General features: G+C 40.6%; 1 protein-coding gene across 4 annotated transcripts in view; it reads right to left on the bottom strand.

The window, feature by feature from the left end:
- Positions 1-25,698, bottom strand: part of FRMD4B (FERM domain containing 4B) — a 322,368-nt gene that overhangs the window by 109,921 nt on the left and 186,749 nt on the right. For 3 of the 4 annotated variants that reach the window (XM_038565874.1, XM_038565871.1, XM_038565872.1), the window contains 3 exons: positions 10,714-10,779; positions 8,821-8,915; positions 739-831 (listed from right to left, as the gene is read on the bottom strand). In XM_038565874.1, coding sequence (XP_038421802.1) covers positions 739-831; positions 8,821-8,915; positions 10,714-10,779 — 254 coding nt within the window. Of the gene's footprint in view, positions 1-738; positions 832-8,820; positions 8,916-10,713; positions 10,780-18,066; positions 18,166-25,698 lie in introns of those variants that run through there. The other variant, XM_038565873.1, reaches the window with a different exon arrangement.

Here is a 25,698-nt window from a genome sequence, read left to right as displayed (position 1 = left end):
TTATTTCTTAAGCTAGCTACAGGGACACAAGATTACTTTTTATAGCATTTTATTTATTTTGCAGGGTGAATATTTCATGTGGAAAACTATTCCCATCTTCGGCTGGCTTTAAGAAATCACTGATTGAGTTGAATGCATCCATTTCTGGAGAAAATATGTATGGAGGCCTACAGGTGTGGGTAAGTGGCTTGCCCAAGCAGAGCCAGAGAACAAGTCAAGGACTCCTTACATCCTTCTCAGCAATTGCTCTGCCTGCAAGCTGAATTCAGATTTCTGCACTGTTAAGATAATTCTTTCCATGAGCGTTTGTTTGCATTTTATCTTCAATTCAAGCTAAGGCGTGAAATTGTATAAAATTCAGTTCTTGCCACAGTCTCTAGGAAACCTTCATACATAACATGTAACAGTAAATGTTTGCCATATTTCAAATTATAAAAATCCTAAAAGTATACTGAGTTGAAAACAGCCTTATGTATTAAAACAAACTACCTATGCTTTTCAGCTTTAAATTGATCCAAGGACTTTGAGGAATAAAGGAAGATGGTTCTATCCTTCATCTTCAAAGAAAACAGTTCTACACAGTATCTATAGCAACTTAGTCTCCAGACTAAGACAGTAGAGAATCTTTTTCACGTAATAATGTTTTGATAGGTCTATTCTTTTTTTATTCTCTATCTGATCACCAGAATTTTTTTTTAAAGGGAGGTGGGAATGCTGGATGTTTCTATGGATACATACCTTACAGCAAAGTGCAAGATGGTGGCACCTGGTTTCTTGGGCAGATCATGGTCAAGAACTCGGTGATCTAACTGTAGCCAGTTCTGCTGACCTCTATGAGGGCAAAGCAAAGAAAAAGGATTAAACAGGAGGTCAAGGCAAGCTTCAATAACACACAGTGTTGGCAAGACTGTGGCGAAACAGTTACTGTCATACATGAATGGTAGGCATATAACCTGTTACAACTAGTAATGAGGCCAATTTAACAATTACTACCAAAGTTATAAAAGCATCTGCCTCTGAAGCAGACTGTCCACTTCCAAAAATTTACCAAGGTAAACTTGACATGCGAAAAATGGCCTATATATAAAGTCCCATACTGTAGCATTGGTTGTTAATAGCAAAAAGGCTCAAAACTACCTATAAATGTCCAACATGGTGTTGCTTAAAAAGTTAATTTAAACTGAGCAGCCGGCCATACAAAAGATGGAGGGTATCTTTACAAACTTGTTTTGAACAACTTCTAAGACATGATGTTAAATGGAAAAACAAGGTGCCTAACAGTGAGTACAGTATATTAAAATTTAAAAATATACACCCACACATAAATAAAATATCTCTGAGAGGATAAACAAGAAAGTGAGAACACTGGGTGCCTCTGGAGGTAAAAAAAAAAAAAAACTAGGTGAAACTTAACATCTTAATCTTTAAATTCTTTGAAAATATGATATCTGAAATATTTTACATAGTCAAGAAGGGAGAAACCCCTGGTTTTATGAAATCAGACAGACACAGATAACAATAATACAGCTTTCTCAAAAGTACAGGGTCACTATTCTCTGAGTGCTGTTTCTATACCATATATTATGGACTTCCTAATATTTGAGCATGTATTTGTTTATTTACTCAAGAGCCCCAGCAAATTCATGACTATAAGCAGTTCTCCTTAAATTTTGACCTCTGAGGGGTCCAAAGGATTGATGATGCTATGACTTGGGATTGTTTTCAGGACCTTTCTAAGGGTGTCCAACCAGTTGGTCTGTTTTATTTTCACTATTATTATTTTTAGATTATTTTTTTATTTACTCATGAGAGATACAGAGAGAAGCAGAGACATAGGCAGAGGGGGAAGCAGGCTCCCTGCAGAGAGCCCAATGCAGGACTCGATACCAGAACCCTAGGATCACAACCTGAGCCAAAGGCAGATGCTCAACCATTGAGCCACCCAGGTGCCCCCAGTCGGTCCATTTTATTTTATTTTTATTTTTTTTTATTTTTAAAGATTTTATTTATTTATTCATGAGAGACACAGAGAAAGAGAGAGGCAGAGACACAGGCAGAGGGAGAAGCAGGCTCCATGCAAGGAGCCCGTTGTGGGACTTGATCCCAGGACTCCAGGATCACTCCCTGGGCCGAAGGCAGGTGCTAAACTGCTGAACCACCCAGGTGTCCTCAGTTGGTCCATTTTAAATTGTATATTCCTGGAAGGCATAGAGTCTATTTTGCTTGTTTATGGAAAGCTTAAAAACATGCCAATAGTAGTTGAGTATCATGTTATAATAAACCTATAATGAGAAGATATTTTCTAATCTTTTTTTAAAAAAGATTTTATTTATTTATTCAAGAGAGACACACAGAAAGAGAGACAGAGACACAGGCAGAGGGAGAAGCAGGCTTCCTGCAGGGATCCTGATGTGGGACTCGATCCTGGGATTTCAGGATCACGCCCTGGGCCAAAGGCTGATGCTAAACCACTGAGCCACCCAGGGATCCCCTCCATCTTTTTTCGTCTCTAAATAGATAATTAAAAAAAAAAAAAAAAAAAAAAACTCAGAAAACTCTAAACTGTATTCATTATAAGTAGATAGGAAAAGTGGACATAAATAATAATAATAGTAACAACAATAATAATAGCAGCTACTCTCTGCCAACTGAGCCGAAACTTTTTATGTATTAAGGCTGTATTTTATAATAAGGTTGCAAAAAAAGTGGCAGAGCCAAGATTTGAGCCCAGACCTGGACTATAGGATTTTGTATACAGGAGACTAGAGGGTTGAATCAGCTTTTATAACTTTTGGCTGAATCTATCCCTTACTACTCTCAACACTGGAAAAAGTGTGTCTTTGTTTCTGCAGTTATAAGATGAGGCTTCCAATACCTGTCCCTAGCTTTCCTAGGAGGAATATTATAAAGATACATAAACTGATACAAATGATCTAAGGGGGAAGTTCTTAGAAATACTGTTTGTTTAAAATATATGTATTATATTACAGTATTAGAAATACTGTGATACTGTAAATACTGTATTATACACAGTATTAGAAATACTGTTTGTTTAAAAAATATATATTAAATAATATAAATAAATATATATATTATATATATTTTAAACAAACAGTATTGGGGGCTAGAAGGTAAGAGATTCTCCAGCCGTATTTCATCCAGTTTAGAATTGCTGATTAAAAGACATATGCCAATTTCAGACATGTTCAAATATGTGTCTTAAAGTCCATAAAATAGTACAAAGAAAGTTTTCTTAGGGAATATGAGACTGATTTGGAATCACTCTTCTCGCTTTTATATAAGAAAGATATGGCATTATAAGAGCACAATGTATATTTACATGAACTTGCATGAATAATGTCCAAGAATGAACAAAACAAGTACTATAATAACAGATATGGCATCAATCAATTATATTAGCCAAAGAAGCACACTAAAACACTATTATACATGGATGAAATTCTTATCGTTCTGGAGGGGTACAGAGCTAATTGCAACATTTGGAGTAGGAAGGTAATCAAAAGGGATTGGCTTACATTATAATACTAATTTTTTTTTTGTAAAAAGACATTCATGTATTTGTACCATAAAATTAATTTTTAAAAGGATAAATTAGAAATTAGATTTAAAAAATCCATCCAGAGCGACACCTGGATGGCTCAGCGGTTGAGCATCTGCCTTTGGCTCAGGTCATGATCCCAGGTCTGGGGATGGAGTCCCGCATGGGGCTCCCTGCAAGGAGCCTGCTTCTCCCTCTGCCTATGTCTCTGCCTCTCTCTCTCTGTCTCTCATGAATAAATAAATAAATTCTTAAAAAAAAAAAAAAGCTAAAAATCCATCCAGAGGTGCCTAGCTGGCTCAGTTGGAAGAGCACCAGTCCTTGATCTTGCAGTCATGAGTTCGAGCCCCACATTGGGTGCAGAGATTATTAAAATAATAATAATAATAATAATAATAATAATAATAATAATAAACCTTAAAATAAAACAAAAAACTCATCCATAATCTCACCAAGACAAAATTAGAAGAACGAAAAATTGAAAATTACCCATAACTCTATCACTGAGATATAAAGTTAACGTGTTCTTTTATATAGTCTTTGAGACAGATAAAAAAAAAAAAAAACAAACTTAATGCTTATAACCTGCTTTTCTCAAGTTTTTCCATCAGCAAATATAGTAGATCTAATCAATATCTCAAAAAGACAGTTGATTCTCCACATTCACTTCTATCAAGCTGTGTGGGTCAACCCTAAAGCACGCTTTTTTTTTTTTTTTGGACTAGGATGTATCAGTCAAGAAGCCCATCATCTTACACCCATCAAATGGGATAAGGATCAAAAGTCACAATTGTATTGTGAAATCTATTTTTTTTTTGTAAACAAAGCTTATTCAGCAAAGCCTTTCAAAACAAGGAAATTTTTTAAAAATGAAGTGGATTGTAGGGGATGGAAATCATTTTGGTGAACTTCAGGGCTGCTGCCTCAGGAGGGCGAGACTGCCCTCTAGAGGTGAAATACTGCCTCTGCACGCAGACCACCAGGAGGTACTTCCAAGTGTAATCTCAAGGAACTCTACCCTTCCATCCAATAGGACCGTGGATTTATTTTTGTTGGTCACCACCACTACTTTTCTTATGTAACTGCACAATTCTATTTTTCCATTTCTCTTCTTGGCCTGTGGCATGGGGCATAGACAGTAGCTGGCCAGTTTCATTGACAAAATGCCCCCTTCAGCTTTGCTTTACTCTGTTGGGAGAAGTTCACCAAAGGCAGACGGCTGATGTGGCATCTAAGTTGGAAATTCAATTCAGACAGCATCCTGGGAGGGATCTGACTCAGTGGTTTTACTGGGGGCGGGGGAAAGGGAGTGCTGAAAGAAAATACTTTCCAAAAATATTTACCAGACAAAGAAAAAAGAGCTAGGCTTGTGACCAAGACATTCCAAGGAGACACCCTTAGACAGAAGCAATTTTCCAGACCTGTTCCCCAGAAAGGTGGAAATGGCCAAGTCTTCCCTCCCCCCTCCCAAAGCCCAGCTCCTACTTCTTCTGAAAATAAACACAGCTACAGCCAGAAGACACCTTCCAAACTGGTCATAATTCAAAAATAGACTCTGCTGTCACTTTGCAGGGGAGTACACCAAAGACAGTTTGGAGTCAGGCTTCTTGGAAAGACTATAACCATCAGCCACTGTCGCCAAAAGAGAGAGCCGGAGGAGATGTTTGACTGAGATATTCTTTTCCCAGTAGGGGATTTAGAAAGAAATCCCAGAGCAAAGGAGGGGGAGGTGGCCCAAGGCATTAAAGGAAGTCATTCATATTATTCCTTTTCTATCTGAAGAGAAGGTCTTACAGCTAAAGGACTGATTTATGCACTGTTTGGTTATGCTCACCTGATCCGAGAGTTTTCCCAGAAGCCATCCACGTGGCCAGGACCCCCCTTTCCAGCCCATCACGAACCTTGTAGCCTGGGGAACTTACAACACCAGCCATAAATCATGTAATTCCTGTGCATAACATCCTACTGTGGCCTGGGTGCTCCCCCATCTACATGACACACAGGGCTCACCTATGATCTTGTCCCTCTCATATCTTGCCTCACCATCAGGCCGGGCTCCTCACCACTGGACACATGCACCATATTCATCTCCATGCTTCATGCACTGGGCCACAATATGAGTCTTCCCTGGAATGTCATCTCCCATTCCTCTCCCCTCCACCTCAAGTCTACCTGCCCTTCTCTGTCCATCTGTAGTTACCGGCTTGTGCAAATTCCACTCTAGCCTTCTGTTAGCCCCCCTTCTGGACACTGGACTCACTGCTGGTGTCTAGCTTCCTTTTAGCCTGTCTAAAAGGTGTAGCTTCCTTTTAGCATGTACCTGTGCTATACCCACCCTAACTTAACAGTAAATACTACTGGCACCCTACTACGTGTGTCTTACGTAGTCCTCATTGTACAGAGGTACAATTATTATGCACAATGTACCGATGAGAACACTGGTGTATCAGAGACACTCCACAATCCTATAATAGCCACTCTCTGCCTCCCTCTCAACCCTTAACATGTACCACTTTCCTTCTTACTCTCTATATTCTAGTCATATCGGATTTTTACTCAAAGACACAAAATAAAAAAAACCCCAAAGCCAAGCTCAGTCTCACTTCAAGGCTTTTGCACTGGCTTTTGCCTGGAAAGCCTCCCTATACTTTTGCCGAACTGGTTGTTCCCTTTTATTACACATCACCTTCTAGAAGCCTTCCTGGTCCATCCTATCTAAAACTGCCCCTCCCCCCCCGCTTTTCTTCATCATGTTCTTTTTTTTTTTTAAATATTTATTTATTTATTCATGAGAGACACAGACTGAGAGGGAGAGAGACAGAGACACAGGCAGAGGGAGAAGCAGGCTCCCTGCAGGGAGCCCGATGTGGGACTCAATCCCGGATCCTGGGATCACAACCTGAGCCGAAGGCAGATGCTCAACCGCTGAGCCACCCAGGTGTTCCTCATCATGTTCTTCTAAGTGCTTATCATTTCAAATAATTTCTTGTTTATCTATTTGCTTGTTCTGCTACACCATACCACTGCAACATAAGCTCCATGAGAACAAGAGCCTTGTCTCTGTTCTGCACAGCTAAATCTCTAGGACCTAGAACAATACCTGGCATTTGGGGAGCACTCAAGAAATATTTTTTTAGTGAATAAATAACTCTGATATTCATGTTTTTAGCCTCTATCCTATGTGATCTCTCTAAATTACAGTGTTTATAGCACTTAGAGTTCAACCATATAGCTTAGCCATTATGTATTTTAGGTTTTATGTTTGCATAAAACTTATACTGTTTGCAACTGTTGCGTTCACAGTTACTTTCAACCCTGTGTGTGTGTGTGTGTGTGTGTGTGTTTCATCACTGATTTACTTGAAATAGCCTTGTCTTTCCAGCTAAGAGCACGTGGGCAATGGATGCCTGCGTTTCCTATTTCATCCAGCAGAGGACTGATCAGACAGGGTCTCAAATAGTTGTTGGGTGAACTGATAACTTTGTGATTCAGAGTGAAGTGGGTGATGTCTGGTGTACTTTTTTTTTTTTTTTCCTGGTTTGTCACATCCTATTCAAGAAGCATCCTGGGTCTGGGATCAAAATTTTCAGGTTTTTCTGTCTCCTGACAAGTGACTGCCTCCTTTTGCCCAGCCCTTATCCCAGCCCATGGACATTTCCCCTGGGGAATCCTATGCTTGTGGCTCACTCAAGCTAGAAATAATCAGAAGTAAGGTGTTAAAAAAAAAAAAATTAACCCTTTGTTGAGATTGTTTCCTGTGGGGTTAAACTAAAGAACTGAAAAAACATTTACACTGGGAGAGTTACAGAAAGAATGCTGGGTAATAAGCCAATGTATTTTGTGTCTGGAATGCATTTTCTTGAATTTAAATATTGGAAGAACTCTTTGGATATTATCCCCACAAAGAGGAAAAATTCCTCTGATAATCTATCAAGCTGCAAATAATGTAGACAAATTGGACTATCATAACACACACACACACACACACACACACACACACACACACAGGAAAGAACTGGTAAGACCAAACACATTTTTTTCACATGGAGTTTTAAATTCTTATGATTTTATTGTTATATACATGTCTCATTTCACTAAGCATTTAAATCCCTGATAAACTCATATAATGTCCAAGCTGGCATAAAAAATGTAAGCAGAAGAAAAAAAAAGATGTAAAGAGGTAACACAAAATGGGCCTAGGTGGAAGTGGAAAAGTTCTTTCTGGATTAAAACTATAAATATATTTTTCAAGTGGGCCACAGATTTGCCTTTATTTTTTTTTTTAATTTTTTTTTTTTTATTTATTTATGATAGTCACAGAGAGAGAGAGAGAGAGGCAGAGACACAGGCAGAGGGAGAAGCAGGCTCCATGCACCGGGAGCCTGATGTGGGATTCGATCCTGGGTCTCCAGGATTGCGCCCTGGGCCAAAGGCAGGCGCCAAACCGCTGCGCCACCCAGGGATCCCTGCCTTTATTTTTTAATATATTTTTTATTTTTAAAGATTTAATTTATTTATTCATGAGAGACACAGAGAGAGGCAGAGACACAGGCAGAGGGAGAGGCAGGCTCCCTGCAGGGAGTCCGGTGGGGGGCTTGATCCTAGCACCCCAGGATCACGCCCTGAGCCAAAGGCAGACGCTCACCCACTGAGCCACCCAGGTGCCCCTATTTTTTTTAAAGAATACATTTGCCTCTAAACTTTTTGCTACTAATACCTAAAATATGAATTTTCTTTTCAAAACACAAGTGGATGACAATCTAGTATTTCTATCACTGATACATAACTATGGTACAAAAAATGTGCAGATAGGCTACTAAGACTGATGACCTCATTACAATAGATTTCTAAAACATTAAGACAATATTTATGTTTAAAGAGATCAGTGGGGGATCCCTGGGTGGTTCAGCGGTTTAGCGCCTGCCTTTTGCCCAGGGCGTGATCCTGGAGTCCCGGGATCGAGTCCCGCGTCCGGCTCCGGCATGGAGCCTGTTTCTCCCTCCTCCTGTGTCTCTGCTTCTCTCTCTCTCTCTGTCTATCATCAATCAATCAATCAATCAATCAATCTAAAAAAAAAGTGATCAGTTTTCCCTTTCTTCTCCCTTTGCAATAATCCCAGGAGAGAAATCTTGTATTAAGTAGTCTTTAGGCAGGAAATATTCTAATTCTTGGAGCATTCCCCCTTGGTGCTGATTGTGAATGATTAGTAAGCAGGTAGTCCACACGAAAGGTAAACAAGTAAAGATTATTAAAACACTCACGTGTCATCAGCAAATGTTATTCCAAAGTACTCCTTTTCTTTCAGGTTGAAATGTGAGGCCACAAGGTCCAGCAATTCTCTTGATAAAAGTTTGGGCTGTTAAAATAAAATGTGATCAGAAGCAATTTGGCTGCCTTACTCTCTTATTGCTACCACCCTTCTCTGCCCCAAGTAGTTCAGAGCAGCTTTTGTTTGTTTGTTTTTAAATATATCCGCCCCCTTTTGCTGCTTAGGTTAATCGACTATGCATGTTCCAAGAGATTGGAAAGAGGAAGAAATCTTAACAGGAACATCAATGAGATCATCATTTTCATGTATTTGCAATCAGTCCAGTATCTTACTTTTTCCCCTAGGGGAATAGGGACGATATTTTGGAAAAAAACTCTTTTATATGTAGTATGGTGCTAGTGACCAAGACAAAGAATATCAAACATGTCACCACCTGGATTGTAGGAATAACTGCTTGGTGGGGGCCAGCTGAAAAGGCTGAAGACCTAAGGCTCTGAGGTCACAGGTAAAACTACTACTCTACTCCTGGTTACCACTTACTGTGCTGAACTCCTTCTATATATTGTCCCATTTTGTCCTTATCATGAGCCTATGAGATAGGGGTTCTTATTGCCATTTTAGAGATGAGGGGGCCAAAGTCAAAGAAAAACTAGATCCTTGGCTTGATGTTACAGTTAATAAGAGCAGGGAATTGAACCTGGTTCCGTCTGATTCCAAAGCTGAAGCTTTTCATTTCTCTCTAGAGATGGAGTAATTTTACCCATTGTATAGATGATTGTCACCAGTGTTTACTAAGCACTGAGTTAGAAGAAGGATCTAATCTATGAGCTTTTGAGAAGCACTGGGCCTGGTGGCAAGAAGCCTGGATTGGAATCAGGGGGAGCATCCAGAGTGAGAGTGGATGCCTGACTTGCAGGGACGCAGGAAGGAAAGGGGGATACCTAAGAGGGCATTTACTTGGACTCTTTCTGAACTTAGAGTCAAACAGCTTAAGGCTCATTATGGTGCTTTGAGAGCTGGATGTTTGCTGTTGGGGAAGAAAGAATGGTCATAATTTTTTTAAAAAAAGAAGAAGAAAAAAGAAACAAACAGGCAGACATCTAGACTAAGAGGTCTACTCTGGTGAAACACTGTTGACTCTGCTATTTTCATTCTAATTGAGGCCTTTGCAGAGTGGGTGAGAACTGAGCCTCAGAAGGGAGAAGAATTTAGATTTTGGTTAAGGGAAAGAGTTTGAGCTGTAGCTACTGTTGTGGCTATCAGATGGAATTTCCCCAATTTTTTTAAGGTCCTTGGTCCACAGTGTTGGGTAAATAAAGAGAGAAGGATCAACAATTAAAACACCACCACTCAAAAAAAAAAAAAAAAAAAGAAAAGAAAAGAAAACCCCAAAACCCCCACTCATATACTCCCATTTATTCTACAGAAAGATTTCATTCGCAAATATAATCTAGCTTGATTCCAGCCATAATTCTATGAGGAAAACTAAGCATTCTCAATCCCAGTTCACAGCTAATGAAGTTGGGTATTTAACTTGGACAATGTCATGTAGCAGAAAAGTGGCAGGATGCAGATTTGCAGCTCCCATTAGCCCTTTAAGGAAAACATGGTGCCTGGTTTACCAACAAGAGGTTCAGAGACGTCAAATCACTTCCTGGGGGTTCACACAGCTACTGAGTGTCGGAGCTGAGATTGGATCCCAAGGGTCTAAAACCCATGTCACCAGGCTATAGCTACTCTTACATGTAGATCAAGTTTTCTGACTTAGAAGCTGTTCTTTGGCCCCTTAAACAATCCCAAGTCATTGACACAGATAAGTGAGTAACCTGAAAACAGGCTCATGGAGGGAATCAGTATAGGCTATCCCTGTGTGGGCAACACTTACCTGAACCAGAAGCTCCAGTCTCCTATCATCCAGGAGGTGTACCTGGCAGTGCCTGCCTTCTGTCATCTGTGGGGACAACACAAGAGTGGCATCAGGGCTGGGGCTGGGCTGGCAAGCAAACCCTTGAACTCAATTTATAGTTTATTTCACATATGATATAGTCAAGAGTAAAAATGGCTTCAGTTGGGTTAATCGATAGCCTTGATCATAAACAGACTTACTACATGGAATTAGCTCTTGAATTAACCAATCAATTAGTTAATTTGCTCGTGGATTTAAAAGAAGAAAAGAAAGAAAAGCAAAGACAACTCAATATATTGAAAAAATAATGTCTATATAGTGCACACAAGATTATACTACAAAAAGCTAGTTTCCTTCCCAGAGGAAACTACTATATTTTTCATTGAGTCAATATTTAATTTTTTCAAATAAAAATGCCTAGACTCATTGATGTATTTTAATAAATACAAACCATGCATAATTATAAAGGAAAACATATAACATTAGAATTAAAATTGAAAGTCTTCATCTTTGAAATTTCTGTCCTTTTTATAGTATATCACTACTGTAATTAAGAACAGTTAAGATACACAGTTAAGGGGCAGCCCTGGTGGCTCAGCAGTTTAGCGCTGCCTTCAGCCCAGGGCCTGATTCTGAAGACCCGGGATCGAGTCCCATGTCAGGCTCCCTGCATGGAGCCTGCTTGTTCCTCTGCCTGTGCCTCTGCCTCACTCTCTCTCTCTCTCTCTCTCTCATGAATAAATAAACAAAATCTTTAAAATAAATAAAGAAGAAATGCTTAAAAAAAGATACATAAAGAACGGTAAACATCAGTATATATTTCCAATCATATTCACTTTTTTATCACTTATAATACTGGGAAATATTCTTTGTAAAATATTTATTTATTTACTTATTTTTTATTTTATTTTTTAAGTAGGCTCCACACCCAGCATGAGGCTTGAACCCATGACCCCGAGATCAAGAGTCATATGCTCTACAACAGAACCAGCCAGGGCCCCCTGTAAAATATTTAAACAATGCACAGAATACAAAGAGCTCCCTTAGCTAACTCATGCTCCAAATCATTTTATCTGCAGAAATCACCATTCAGTCAATTTGAGGAGAATCCATGCAGACTGCTTTTACATGTATGTTCAGATATAAACGTGTACATATTTTCAAAATTTTCATATTAAATAGTTTGCTTTGCAATGTTATTATATTGGACATATTGTTTTGCAAATGAAACAAGTATTCTTAATATTTGTGTGTGTGTTTGTGTGTATATAACCATCCAGAAATTTCATATATGACTGTGTGTATAGAGTCTGTGTATGTGATTCTATTTATAAACACACATACATGTTATGTATATATATATATCTATATATGCATTTTCTTTTTCAACTCAAATGGAACTAGGCTATATCTTGGTGATCTTTCCATTGTCAGCACATATAGACCATCTGCATTCTTTTCAAAGGTTCTATAGTATCAAGTAATTGTGTAGACATATAATAATTTAATAGTCTCCTGCTGAGAAACACTTAGATAGCCTCCAGTCCTTCATTCTAAGCAACGTCACAGTGAACTATGCATACCCAACTTTGCCCACAGATGAGGACCTTCTGGGTCACTTTTAAAAAGCATGAGCAGCATTTTATCTCTCAGCTATTGTACCAGACTATAAGACCTGGAAACTCAGATACATATAAACAATTCAAAAACAAGATCACTCCATTACTAAGCACCAGCTATAGACTTAGTATTGTTCCAGGTATTTTATAGATACCATCTCTGAGCCGCACGGTCACCCTGTGGGATTGTGGTTACTATCTCCAATTTAACAGATGGGGAAATTGAGGCTCACAGAGGGATAAGATGTTTTCAGTGTGAAAAATACTAACAATTACATTTACATTTTTTATTAAACTTGGCTCTAAAGTTTAATAAAAAGTGTAAATGGTGAGATCATGGTTTATGGAGATGTGGCTCATAGAACCACTGAAGTACCGTAAGAGGTGAGCGGGCAAGCTTTACTTTGTCCCACAGCCCCTGATTACATCCTTAACTCTGCAAAGCTGAGGTCAAATACACACTTCTGGTGACGAGGAGAAAGGGAACAAATATTAGTTTGTTCCTGGTACTAAGCTGGGTACTTTATGTACATTATTTCATTAAAGCTCCACAAAATCCATGATATGACAACATCCCTATTCTACAAAGAGACCGAGGTACAGAATTTATTTATCCAGAGTTATCTGAGCAAGAAAAAAGCCAAGTCACAATTTAAATTAACGTCTAGCTGAACAACACAAAAGTCAGTTTTTCCCTAGAAAGAAATAAATGTGTCAGTTCAAATAACTTCACTTCTCTTGTAAAACCCACACAAACAACCCCCAAATACATGTACTATGGAAAGAGAAAATAAAATAACAATCAAAAGATTAACTGACACAACATGCATCAAATATGGCAAAACTCATAAAATATTTCAAGTAATATTTCAAGTTACTGCATTGTTGCATGAGTCACAAATAAATGAATTTATTTCCTAATTTTCAAAAAGCCTCTTTTTTTTTTTTTTTCCCTTTACACCGTGCTTTGCTCAGATTCGTGGATTCTCCTTTTGTCAACACCCGATTCCATCCTAGAGAATTAAATAGTAAATGTTTTTCTGCGGGGTCTGCAGGAGGCTCGACAAACACGGGGGGGGGGGGGGGGGGGGGGGGGGGGGGGCGGCCACGTTGGTACCACTTGCTCCTCCCCCATCAGCTTCAGGCGTCGCTGACTGGACCAGAGCAGAGACACCTGCCTCAGGCTGGGCCAATCATATCCTCAGTCCCGGGAATCTGGCCTTGAGGATGAAAGGATGAGAAGGCGGTTGCCGCAGGTGCGCGCTCACCTCTGCTGTGTGTGCAAAAAGGAAAACCATCTGCAGAGAGAGTGAAGGACTCAAGGAGCCCTAGAGGGAGAAGAGAAATCATGCAACCTGAAAGGGCAAGCTTGAGAGAGTTGCTGTCAGGGTGTCTTTCTTTCTTTTTTCCTTTTTTGAAAAAAAGATGTTATTTATTTATTCATGAGAGACACACACACAGAGTGATAGAGACACAGGCAGAGGGAGAAGCAGGCTCCATGCAGGACCCTGACGTGGGACTCGATCTTGGGTCTCCAGGATCATGCCCTGGGCTGAAGGTGGTGCTAAAGCACTGAGCCACCCGGGCTGCCTGCTGTCAGGGTTCCTTTCCATTCTTCCTTCCTTCCTCCCTCCCTTCCTTCCTTCCTTCCTTCCTTCCTTCCTTCCTTCCTTCCTTCTTTCTTTCTTTCTTTCTTTCTTTCTTTTTCTTTCTTTTTTCTCTTCTTTTCTCTTCTTTTTTCTTTTTCCTGCTGTCAGGGTTTTTGTTTTTGTTTTTTTTAATTTTTATTTATTTATGATAGTCACACAGAGAGAGAGAGAGAGGCAGAGACACAGGCAGAGGGAGAAGCAGGCTCCATGCACCGGGAGCCCAATGTGGGATTCCATCCTGGGTCGCCAGGATCGCGCCCTGGGCCAAAGGCAGGCGCCAAACCGCTGCGCCACCCAGGGATCCCCCTTTTTTTTTTAATTTTTATTTATTTATGATTGTCAGGGTTTTTAATGTCATCCTAGTCACTTGCAGAGTCACTTGCACTGGTTTGGGTGAATTCTTGCTCTTACCTCCATGAAATACCCCTGTGTTCCTTTGGTAAATCCACTTTTTTTTTCCCCCTTTCTGAAACTAACTTGAGTTAGATTCTGCTTCTTCCAACTAAAAGCATCTTCCTAAGATACCACAGGTATCTTTTAAGGATTTTTAAGGGGGGAGGGGCAGAGGGAGGGAATCTCAAGCAGACTTTATGCTGAGTGTAGAGCCTCACTGTGGAGCTCTATCCTAGGACCCCGAGATCATAACCTGAGCTGAAATCAAGAGTCAGATGCCTAATCGACTGAGCCACCCAGGTGCCCCAGATACCTAAATCAGAGAGGAAGTTTCCAAAGGATGGTCTCCCCAGCTGATGTTATTAATATGGTAAAGTCATCTATTCATAATCACTGAGGCATCACCAACAAATACAACAGCCAGGAGAAAGGCTGACATTTGGTAAGGGAGAACTGAACAAACATCTCAGTATGCAACATGGTAAGATACCACACAGGACAAGCTAGAGATGGGCAGTGCAGATGAACTTGAGGGGAAAAAAAATGCTATAGTTTGATGCCCACACTTGCACATCCATGCTCTGTATTCACTGAGCCCTTTTCTCGTGGGAAGATGGCTTCTCTGGGAGGCCAGGGTACTGATTTGATCATTGCTAGCAATTGCAAAGTCTGCCCTTGTCACTTATTTAAATCAGAGGTTGAAAGGTGGTGGGTGTATGAATAAATTCTTGCTAATGATATCAGAAATCAGAAGATGCCATTTAAGAAAAATTTAGATGGTATGATTTGGAAACACCTGGCTGGATTTCCTCCATGGCAACATTTGGCTAGCTTGGGGCACAGCAGCCCCTTCTTTAGATGGGGTTTGTGGTCTCTGCTTCGCCCAAATTTATTATCTGCCAGGTTCCTGGGAGTCACGCCATGAGAATAAGCAAACTTCTATTTAACTTCACATAGTACCAGGGAAGAGACAAAACCAACGTCAAAGAAGGGACGCCTGTGCATCAGGCCAAGTGCTTGACACTTGACCTTCATTAACATATAGTATTTCAGTTTCTATGTAAGCCTCTGAAAGGGGCGTCCTCATTTTGTGGTTTTTATTATTTTTTTTTTTTCATTTTGGAAGGTCTTCCTCAATTCCTCAATTTAAGCAATAGGAAACCAGGGCCTGAGAAATGATGGCATTTACACAAGAGTTCTAAGCCAGACTTGGGCTCGAAATGATATTTTATCTTTTTTCTAGCTGTGTTACCTTGGAGAAAGTACGTAACCTTCCTGAGCCTCAGAAGCAATGTCCTGGTAGCTTTCAATCTGACACCCTGAGACTAAATAAACCACTTCCACAAAGCAGTCATTATACTCCTTATTTGCTTGAAGCTTAACAAACAGCTAATAAACCTTCCTATAATCCATTTATTCTCCCGTGAAAAAGAAACAAATAGAGAAAGATTACTAACCGATTTTGAAGAAGATAAGTGACAGGTAGAGTTAACAAGCCAGTTGAAAAGGACATAGCAGAAAAATTCTCCAGAGCTAATGGGAAATACATTAAAAAAAAAAAGAGAGAGAGGGGACTAAGAGTTCCTGCGTGCCTGGCATCCAGTTTGGCATTTTATTGTTTTTTATTTTTATTTTTAAAAAAGATTTTACATATTTATTTGAGAGAGAGAGAGAGAGAGCATGTACATAAGAGTGGTGAGGAAGGGCAGAGGGAGAAGCAGGCTCCCACTGAGCAGGGAGCCTAATGTGTGGCTCTATCCTAGGACCCAGGGATCATGACCCGAGCTGAAGGCAGACACTTAACTGACGGAGCCACCAAGGCGTCCCCCAGTTCAGCATTTTAATAACAACACCAATAATACCACTAATAGGTCCTCTCCGTATTCCAGGCATCGCACTCAGCACTTTCCATGTATTCACATATCCCACCCTGGTGATACCCACACGAGGTAGGCAGTCTCGTCTCCTGATACTACAGGTGAACGAGGCTAGAGAGATCTTGTAAATGACAAGATTTATAAATGGCAGAACTGCCATTATAATGACTTGAGTCATTATAATGACTCAAACCCAAAGCCCAAGCTCTTAATCACTTAGCTGTACCCTTGCTATTCCTTATGCTCTATGGTGACAAATTGTGGGAGAGCCTGCCTACGCAGCCCATTTTCAATGGACTGGATGAGTGGGTATCAAAAGCAAAAACAAAACATCCTAAAGCAAGCATGAAAAATCATGTCAGCTGACTAGCTGTTAGAATTTAGAACTTGCAAATAGAAAGAGTCTTAGAAAGCACTTAATAACTGCTGCTCACTTAGGATATGGGGACATGAAGAAAGGGATGTGTGTAAAGTCACACAAGTAATTGCTACAAGAGAATAAAATTCAGAGTTCTGACTTCCAGGCCAGAGCATAAGTGCTGAGCACAAGGTTACTGGGCTAGGAGATACCATCTTATTCAAATGCTGTTGTTTGCAACAGGTGGATTTTTTTTTAATTTAAAAAAAATACTGTAACAACCACCACCACCACAACAATAAAACCCAGGCATTTTAAATTTATTTTAAAACAGGACTCCCACCAATGCTTTCTCTTCTAATTTCAACAACAGGAGCTACAGTTGAAGGGAACCATTCAAGAATCACAATGACTGAATCTTTAAATACAGAGTCACTTTAAAATATAACAACAAATTTTATTGAGCATATTTGATGTATTGAAGATATAGCAACTCATTTAGCACCATGAGGTAAATAGCTCTATCATCATCACTTTACGTTGAGGAAACCAAAACACAGAGTAATTTGGCCCAAGGTCACACAGTTAGTAAGAGACAGAGCTGGGATTCCAACTTAGGCAGACTAGATCCTGAGTCTGTGTTCTTCACTACCACATTTTATTTTAAATTTATTATTTTTAAAATTTATTATTATTTCTAATTGACATATAGTTGGCACACAATGTCACATTAGTTTCAGGGGGTACAACACAGTGATTCAACAGCTCTATACTTTATATGCTATGCTCACCACATGTCTCACTAATCCATTTTAAAATGTAATTATTACCCATGGAAGAAATTAAATATATTGTCTTTGCATTTCACATTCTATTTGATTATCCTGACAATTTGCTTTCTTTACAAAAATTGGGATGTTTAAATTCCACTTTAGGAGAAAAGTAAATAAGCTCTTCTCATTACAAATTGCCTTTTTCTCTTTCATTTTTTTTTCTTTGATTAACAAATTGTTTTAAGATTTAAGAGTCTGTATTTTCCTATGAGCTCTTTAATCCCCTCATGCCAGACAGAAACTAATTTGCCAAGTCAGGCCACAACACTTCATTTAAGAAGTCCCAAAGGAAAACCACATTTCTTTTCATCAGCAGCCATGAGAATCATGGGCCATACTCTTTCTCCAGTCAGTGTGTGAAAGAATGTCACACAGAATCACTTTTGAACCCCACAGAGACCACCTGAACAGTCTCAGGTATGACCCTTCCCCAGTGGCAGCAATGCCTCACGTGGAACAGAAAACACATTAAAAAAAAATCATCTCATTGGAAAGTTTCACTTAACCCCCACCCAGACTTGATACCCCTCCTGCCACCTCCTCCTCCATTCAACCCCAGGGACACAGAGGTTAAAGTCGGGCAGGTTGGATTAAAAGTCCCACCTTGGTCTGTGGCTGCCCTGTGTTTGCTCCCCAGCTGGTAGAGTGGGTCCTCAGACACTAAACACTGGGTGTTGGTAGAAGGATGTTGTCCATCTGGTCACTCGTCTCATGAGGAAGAGCAGAGGGAAGTGAGAATTGGCCACAGGCCAGACCCGTGGCTTCATGGAACGTCCTGATGTGTAACCCATAGTGGGGTTCAAGTCTGTATGGACACACCACACCCTGCCCCAGATGCCCAAACCCACTACCTGATTTAGGAGAGGAGAGAGGAGGCAGCCTTGGTCAGAAACCCAAAGGCAAGTCCAGATAGGGCAGTGTAGGACCATTCCTAATGACCAGGGTCAGCTTAAAAGGCAACAGGAAATAACAACTACAGAAAAAGACCAGAACCTCAGCCTACTCTGGTTTCGCTTTAGTAGTTCTTTGGAACAAGGAAATATGAAAGCTTGGTAAAGGAAGCAGCAAACTGCTTTTCCCCCTCCCTTTCTTTTTCTTTTGTTCCCTTTTGACCTTTTCTGAAATCCTAGCATGAGGGGGCCTGCCTCATAAAAATAACTCCTCAGGATTTTTTGTGGGATGACCCATTCAGAGTCTGATTCCCCATTGTGCCTTGTCTGTGTTTGTGTGAAATCAGCTATCTAACCAGGCTCTATGCTTTTGAGTACCCTGAGCATCCAATCTCCACATGATCATGCACGCAGTAGCTCTAAAATACAGATGAAATCCCTTCACTTTCCTGCTTAAAATTGCCAAATGGTTTCTTACGCAAATTTGGGGAAATCTAACTTCTTCCCTTGCCATTGATCACCCTCTCTAATTTTAATTCCAACCCAACTGCCTTTGCCTTAACACATCAGGCACACTGGCCCTCCTTTTATTAATTTAATTTTATTTTTAAAAAATATTTTACTTATTTATGGATTTATTTGACACATAGAGAGGGAGAGAGAGAGAGCACAAGCAGGGGGAGCGGCAGAGGGATAGGGAGAAGCAGACTCCCCACCGAGCAGGGAGCCCAATTTGGGGCTCAATCCCAGGACCCTGGGATCATGACCTGAACCAACGGCAAACGCTTAACCAACTGAGTTACCCAGGTATCCCGGTCCTCCTTTTCTTCCTCAAAATAAAAGCTTGTTCCTCCTCTGGAATCTTGCATATGCTATTCCCTCTGGAATGCCCTTTCCCCAGGTCACTGCATGATCGGATGCTTTCACATCTTTTTTTTTTTTTTTTTAAGATTATTTATTTATTTATTCATGAGAGAGACAGAGACAGAGACAGAGACATAGGCCGAGGGAGAAGCAGGCTCCTTGCAGAGGGTCTGATGTGAGACTCGATCCCAGGACCCCAGGATCATGCCCTAAGCTGAAGGCAGATGCTCAACCACTGTGCCACCCAGGTGCCCCATATCTTTCAGATCTGAAATAAAATGTCACTGTTTCCAAGATCCCTGTCTTCAAAATACAGTGGAGGGATCCCTGAGTGGCGCAGCGGTTTGGCGCCTGCCTTTGGCCCAGGGCGCGATCCTGGAGACCTGGGATCGAATCCCACATCGGGCTCCCGGTGCATGGAGCCTGCTTCTCCCTCTGCCTGTGTCTCTGCCTCTCTCTCTCTCTCTCTCTCTGTGACTATCATAAATAAATAAAAATTAAAAAAAAAACTTAAAAAAACAAAACAGAAACAAAATACAGTGGAAACTGTATACTCTCTCTTATGTTGCTTTATTTGCTTCGTAATTTATATTTTTTGTTTGTTTTGTTTTTATCTGTCTCTCTCTTTCACTAGCAGAATGCAAATTTCATAACAGAGACCTTGATTGATTTGTTCACCACTGTATCTCCAGGGCCTAAGAACAGTGCCTGGTATAGGGTAAGAATGTGGTAAATAAACTGCTCAGAACCTAGACACAGATACGAATGAAATAAAGTCACAAATGATTTCAATTTACATAGCATAACATAAAGGGAGGATGTTCCAAAACACCTCCTAAGCCTAGGCCCAGACAGGCTCGTATGTAACAAACAAGCTTTCCACCCTGAGAACAAGGTGTGCTATCAGACTCCTCATCAGATGAGATATTCTGGAGGAACTGGAGAGAGGTAGAAGGGCGGATCTGGGACGTTCTTACTTTGGGAACTATTGACTGGATGGAGTTTTATATTTCACCCAAATGATGTCAACCCCAGCTGAACAGGGCTCCTTTATATCATCTCTGGGTGTTGACTGAATATGAGCTATTGACACTCCCGTTCAGAGAATGCCCTAGACTGACACAGATGTCTCCACACCAAGTCAGCTGTGATTTTCCCTCCAGTTGTTTCAAGATGGTGCCGACCCTCCCAATGTGCAATCATTGGAAACCTCTTTTTCCCCGTATCAATGAATGATTCTCCTAGCTTCTATAACCACTTACTGTATGTCACAGAAGCACATGGGCAGTATCTTCTTTCATACTACTGACATCCCTATGAGGTAAGAAGTTTTATTAGTTAGATTTTGTAGATGACAAAACTGAAGTGCCAAGATATTAGGTCACTTGTCTTGGGTCGTGTTGCTATGACCTGGGCGGGGGTGGGGAGTGGGGGGGACTCTCAGGTTCCATGAGCTACACAAAAGTAGGTCTCTTGTGTGTCTCTCATAGGTTCTCTGGGAGTGGAGGATCCAAAAGAGATAGTGAGACAGAGAGGCAGGTGGCATAAAAGTGCACAGAAAGAAAGGAAAATGAGGTGACATAGGGAGAATGATAAGGAATGAGAGAATTCAGTTTCCCAACAACAAAATTGAGTAACTTTAGTAATTTGACTTGGGAAAAAAATGTTAACAATAATTAATGGCCAGTGACCATGTGGCTGGCACTATTCCAAGCCCTTTCTTTCTTTCTTTTTTTTTTTTTTTAATGGGCTGTTTAAATTCATTTTCAATTTATTTTATTATTATTATTTTTTAGTAAGCTCTACTCCTAATGTGGGGCTCAAACTTATGACCAGAGATCACGAGTCTTATGCTCCACTGAGTGAGCCGGCCAGGCTCCCTTAAATTCATTTTCATAACAAGCCTGTGAGGCAGATTCCAAGACTAGTTTCATTCTATGGATGAGAAGTCGAGGCTCAGAGAAAGTAAAAGGCTGACTCTATCCCGCAAGGTCACAGAGTGAGGAGGAAGCCCAGAGAGTAGAAACACGGGCACTGTGACTTCAGAGTCTGTGCCTTTCACTGCTATATTGTACTACTTCTGTTTAAGGTATTTCCCATCTAAGGGGTCTAATATATTCAAACACCCAGCTTAGGCATTTCACATATTAGCTTGACCTCTAGGCAAGACACTGTTCTGGAAAAGCCTCATCTAGAGTCACCAAACCTGAGTTTGTGGGTTCAGGTCACCGTGTGGCAGCAAGGCCAGAGGAGGAGCAAGGTTTTTACAATTTCTGTTCCTCGGCTACCTCCTGGTCCTGCACTGAAGAAAAATAGGCAGCTGCTAAAAACAGTGTCTATGTTTGCTATTGATTTTCACTGAACATCAGGATGGATTAAATCCCCCTAAATTAGCCCCATCTCTTGGGCTGGGGGCTCTCATGCTTATGTGGACACTCTGGGTGCAGGATGACATTTATCAGTTATGTGGCCTCCCGGGTCTGACTCCACAATACTCTGGGGTTAATATGCATTCTAGAACCTAAGGCAATGAACACAGTGTGGGAAAGCTCTGAAACATGTGTTCGTTTATTGCTCAACCAGGATTCACTAAGCACTTTCCAAGTGCAAGCACTGCTCTGGGGAGTAATATACAGCAGCAAGGCTTGCCCCAGAGCAGGGTATCTCAGCTTTGGCACTATTATTTGTGGCCAGATAATTCTTTGCTGTGAGGCAGTCCTGTGCACTGTGGGATGTTTAGCAGCCTTCTTGGCCTCCACCCACCAAAGGCCAGGAACACCTCCAACCTCCTTGTGACAACCAAACAGGTCTTCAGACATTGCTCAAAGTCTCTTGGACAAAAATCGTCCCTGGATGAGAACAATTGCTCTGAGGTAAGGAGAAGAAAAGAAATTATGAACAATTAAACAAATCTTCTTAGACAATAATAAAGGTTCCAAAATGGCTCATCTGGCAATGGAGTTCAGTTCTGAGCCTCTGCAAACTCATGTCTCACCCAGGAGGCGTGAGAAACTAGGAAACTAATAGAGAAAACTTATATTGGACCCTTGCTCTGGACAAGGGGTTCCCAGGAGAGATCGGAGGGATAATCCTGTTTTCTGGACATTAGCATTCAAGTGCAAGCTCCTTTCTGGCAGAGGCTGGAGAAAAGCAAATAAGAAAGACTGGATAGTCATTTCTGCAGCTCCAGCAACAACCTGGCAAGGAATTTCGGTCAGTGTTGGCAGATACTCCCTCGGGAGGGCATTCTCATAAAAGACAATCCTTATCAGATTAGAGCCTAATCTCGTAAGGCTGGTGAAAAGAAAGGCCAGGTTCCAAAGAAGAACGAAAAGAAGAAAAGAAGCAAAAGTACTTAGTAAAGCCTGGCCCTGACCAGCCTGGTGTCAGCGAGGAATGCCAGGATTTAGAATCAGGAAACCTAGGGGGGCGCCTGGGTGGCTCAGTGGGTTAATTGTCCGACTCTCAGTTTCGGCTCAGGTCACCAATCTCAGGGTTGTGAGACGGAGCCCTGTGTTGGGCTCCACAGTCGGCACAGAGACACTTAAAGATACTATTTCCCTCTTCCTCCACCCCTCCTCTTGCTTGCACTCACTTTCTCTCTCTCTCTAAAATAAATAAATAAAATCTTAAAAAAGAAAAAGAATCGAGAGGCCTGGGTTGTGTTCAGCTCTGTCACTTAACTATAAGAGTATAGCTTCAATATCATGGTAACTCTCTAAATTTCAGTTTCTGTCCCTGTGAAATGAGAATGTTTAGAATCAATCTTATTTAGCTTTGTTTGTCTCTTGTATTAATAAGGATTGAACCTAAGATCTACCTCAAAAGTGCAGATGATAATCATATCACACTCTATTTATTAGTTATAGATTAGGTGTTCGAGTCTGTGCTAAGCACCTGGCATGCATTATCAGCTTTACTCTTACCCTCGTGCACTGAGTACCATGATTAGTGGAAATGATTTGTAAGCTGTTGAGTGCTATTATATTAACTGTAAGTGGTTATTTGAAGTTTGTTGGATGATTGTTTTTCTCAAGAAAAAAATTCTCCTGGGTTAAGAGGACAAGCTGTCAAATTTGAGTTGAAAATCAACCTACCTGTCAAATCCTGGAGAAAGTGGTCAACCCAATAGCTGGGGACTAATCCCATTCATGATCATTGATTTCTCAGTGATCATCAACAGACTAACTCAAAACTGCCATTTTAAGCTGCCCTGGTACCCAAAGCTGAGGAAATACTTATAAACTCTTACTCCTTATCTGACTGTGACCAGGTTGTGTCTTGGGCTGGCTACTTTGGTTCTTACCAACATGAAGTGGAATTGAACGTGCTGACTTCTATGTCTGTGTCATGTGCTTTGACATACATCTTATTCACTGAATTCTTTTTTTTTTAAGGATTTTTTAAACATTTATTTATTTGAGAGAGAGAGAGCACAAACAGGGGGAAGGGCAGAAGGAGAGGGAGAAGCAGGTTCCCTGCTCCGTAGGGAGCCTGATGCAGGGCTCCATCCCAGGACTCCAGACCATGACCAGAGTTGAAGGCAGATGTTCAACCAAATGAGCCACCCAGGTGCTCCATCCCCTGAATTCTTACAACAGCCCTGTGAAGCAGGTGTTTTTGGCCCTCTGTTCTACACTGAAGAAGCAGAGACCCCAAGAAGTTGAAAATAGCTTACCCAAGCTTCCTAGTGAATAAAGGCCTGAGCCAAACTCAACCAAGAGCTCACCCAATGACAAGTGTGGAAACAGGTGACATATTTCATGGGAGAAGCTTCTGTGAAAAGTGGAATTGTCTTTATAAATACTCTGTGCTTTTCCAGTTAGAAACTCAGATTAGGCACTGATGAGTTTGTCAAATGTTTATTTTCAGAAAACGGTGCAGGATATATCTGTCGCTCCTTTCCAGAAAGAAACATCCTCTTTACTTAAAACTAGTTGTTAGACTGTATTTTTAGACGTCATGGTACAGTATTGAGTCGAAAAAGAAAAGAAAAATTGGGAGGACACAGATATTGTAAACAGGAAAAGTCACAAAGTGTAACCAAGAAAAGCCAAGAGCACAGCCCATGGGCTGTGGGGGATTTCAGTTCTATGCAGTTCAGGTTGACCAGAAATGAAGTTCTTCCATCAACTTGTAGAAAATGGAAATTTTGGCTTTGGTGATTATGCAAGTAGCAGACACCCTGTGGTTTGGAAACTTTTTGCTTTGCCAACTGTCAGTTTTCTCTTCTCCTATGAAAAACAGTCTGTAGGAATGAGCAAAAGTATTGCGTCTTTCAAAAACTTAAAAGTTAAGACAAGCATAGCTTGGGTGAAGGGATTTTAAAAATAAACTGCAGTACTTGTAGTTGAAAGATATTCAAAGTACTGTTGATTCACTGTATAGCACATTTGGAAATCTGGGCTGAATGTAAGCCGTCCACAGAGCCCGTAAATCACATATATTGCCCTGGAAACCTAAAACTGAACTAAAATTAATTAGAAAACCAAAATCAACTTTACATTTGTTTTGGGGTACACACTCATTGTCAGAGTTTTCACGTTTCCATTTTTTCATCAACCCTTGTTAGAATGTCTCGGATTTATGCTTTTCAAAGTCTCTTTGTTCTTTGTGGCCTATGTACAAGTAGGGGCTGAAATCAGTCCTTTGAGAGTTTATAAATAATACAAACGGGTTGTATTAGGTCCAGAGCACTAGCTGGGTTGGTAGAAATGTCACATTTGGGTATGGAATTTAGAAAAGCATTACCAAACTGTGAAAACAGAAAAGTCAAGCACATGTAGGACAATATAGAAAACTTCTTAATCATACTGTCCAGGACTCATTTTACTGTCACAGAAGAAACACTCCCTTCTCAACCTACAGGTTTTTAAAATTTGGCGAAGAAACTTCTTGGTCACTTAATGCAGGTTTCATTTATCAAATGGGATGAAATCCTTTTTTTTGAGGCTAACGCAGGCTTCATAGATTAAAACGAAACAAAACAAAAAAAACTGGAAGGCCACAGGTCAAGGAGACAAAGGAAGTATGAAAAAGGAGCCAAAAACAATTTTTGGGCCAGAACCAGGAAACACAACAAGGGGGAAAGAATCCTTTGAGAGAGAGAGTGATGAGTCTCATAGCAACTCACAAGAGTCTACTGCCCCATTTTCAAGCTGGTTGTGAAGCATGATCCAATATTAAAAATTACAGCATATAAACTTACAGTGAAATATATTACATTAAAAATATAGGTAATAAAGGGTGCCTGGGTGGCTCAGTCAGTTGAGTGTCTGCCTTCGTCTCAGGTTGTGATCCTGGGGTCCTGGGATTGAGCCTCCCTGCTCAGTGGAGAGTCTGCTTCTCTCTCTCCCTCTGCTTGCTGCTCCCCCTGGTTGTGTGCTCTGTCAAATAAATAAAATCTTAAAAAAAATATACCCTCCCCCAATAAGACCATTTAAGTGTGTCTTAACTACAGAATACTAACTAAAAATGTTGG

Source organism: Canis lupus, chromosome 20, assembly GCF_011100685.1.
Source record: "Canis lupus familiaris isolate Mischka breed German Shepherd chromosome 20, alternate assembly UU_Cfam_GSD_1.0, whole genome shotgun sequence".
NCBI classification, from domain to species: Eukaryota; Metazoa; Chordata; class Mammalia; order Carnivora; family Canidae; genus Canis; species Canis lupus.
Note: the sequence above shows the minus strand (reverse complement) of the source record. Positions and strands in the feature narration are given on the sequence as shown.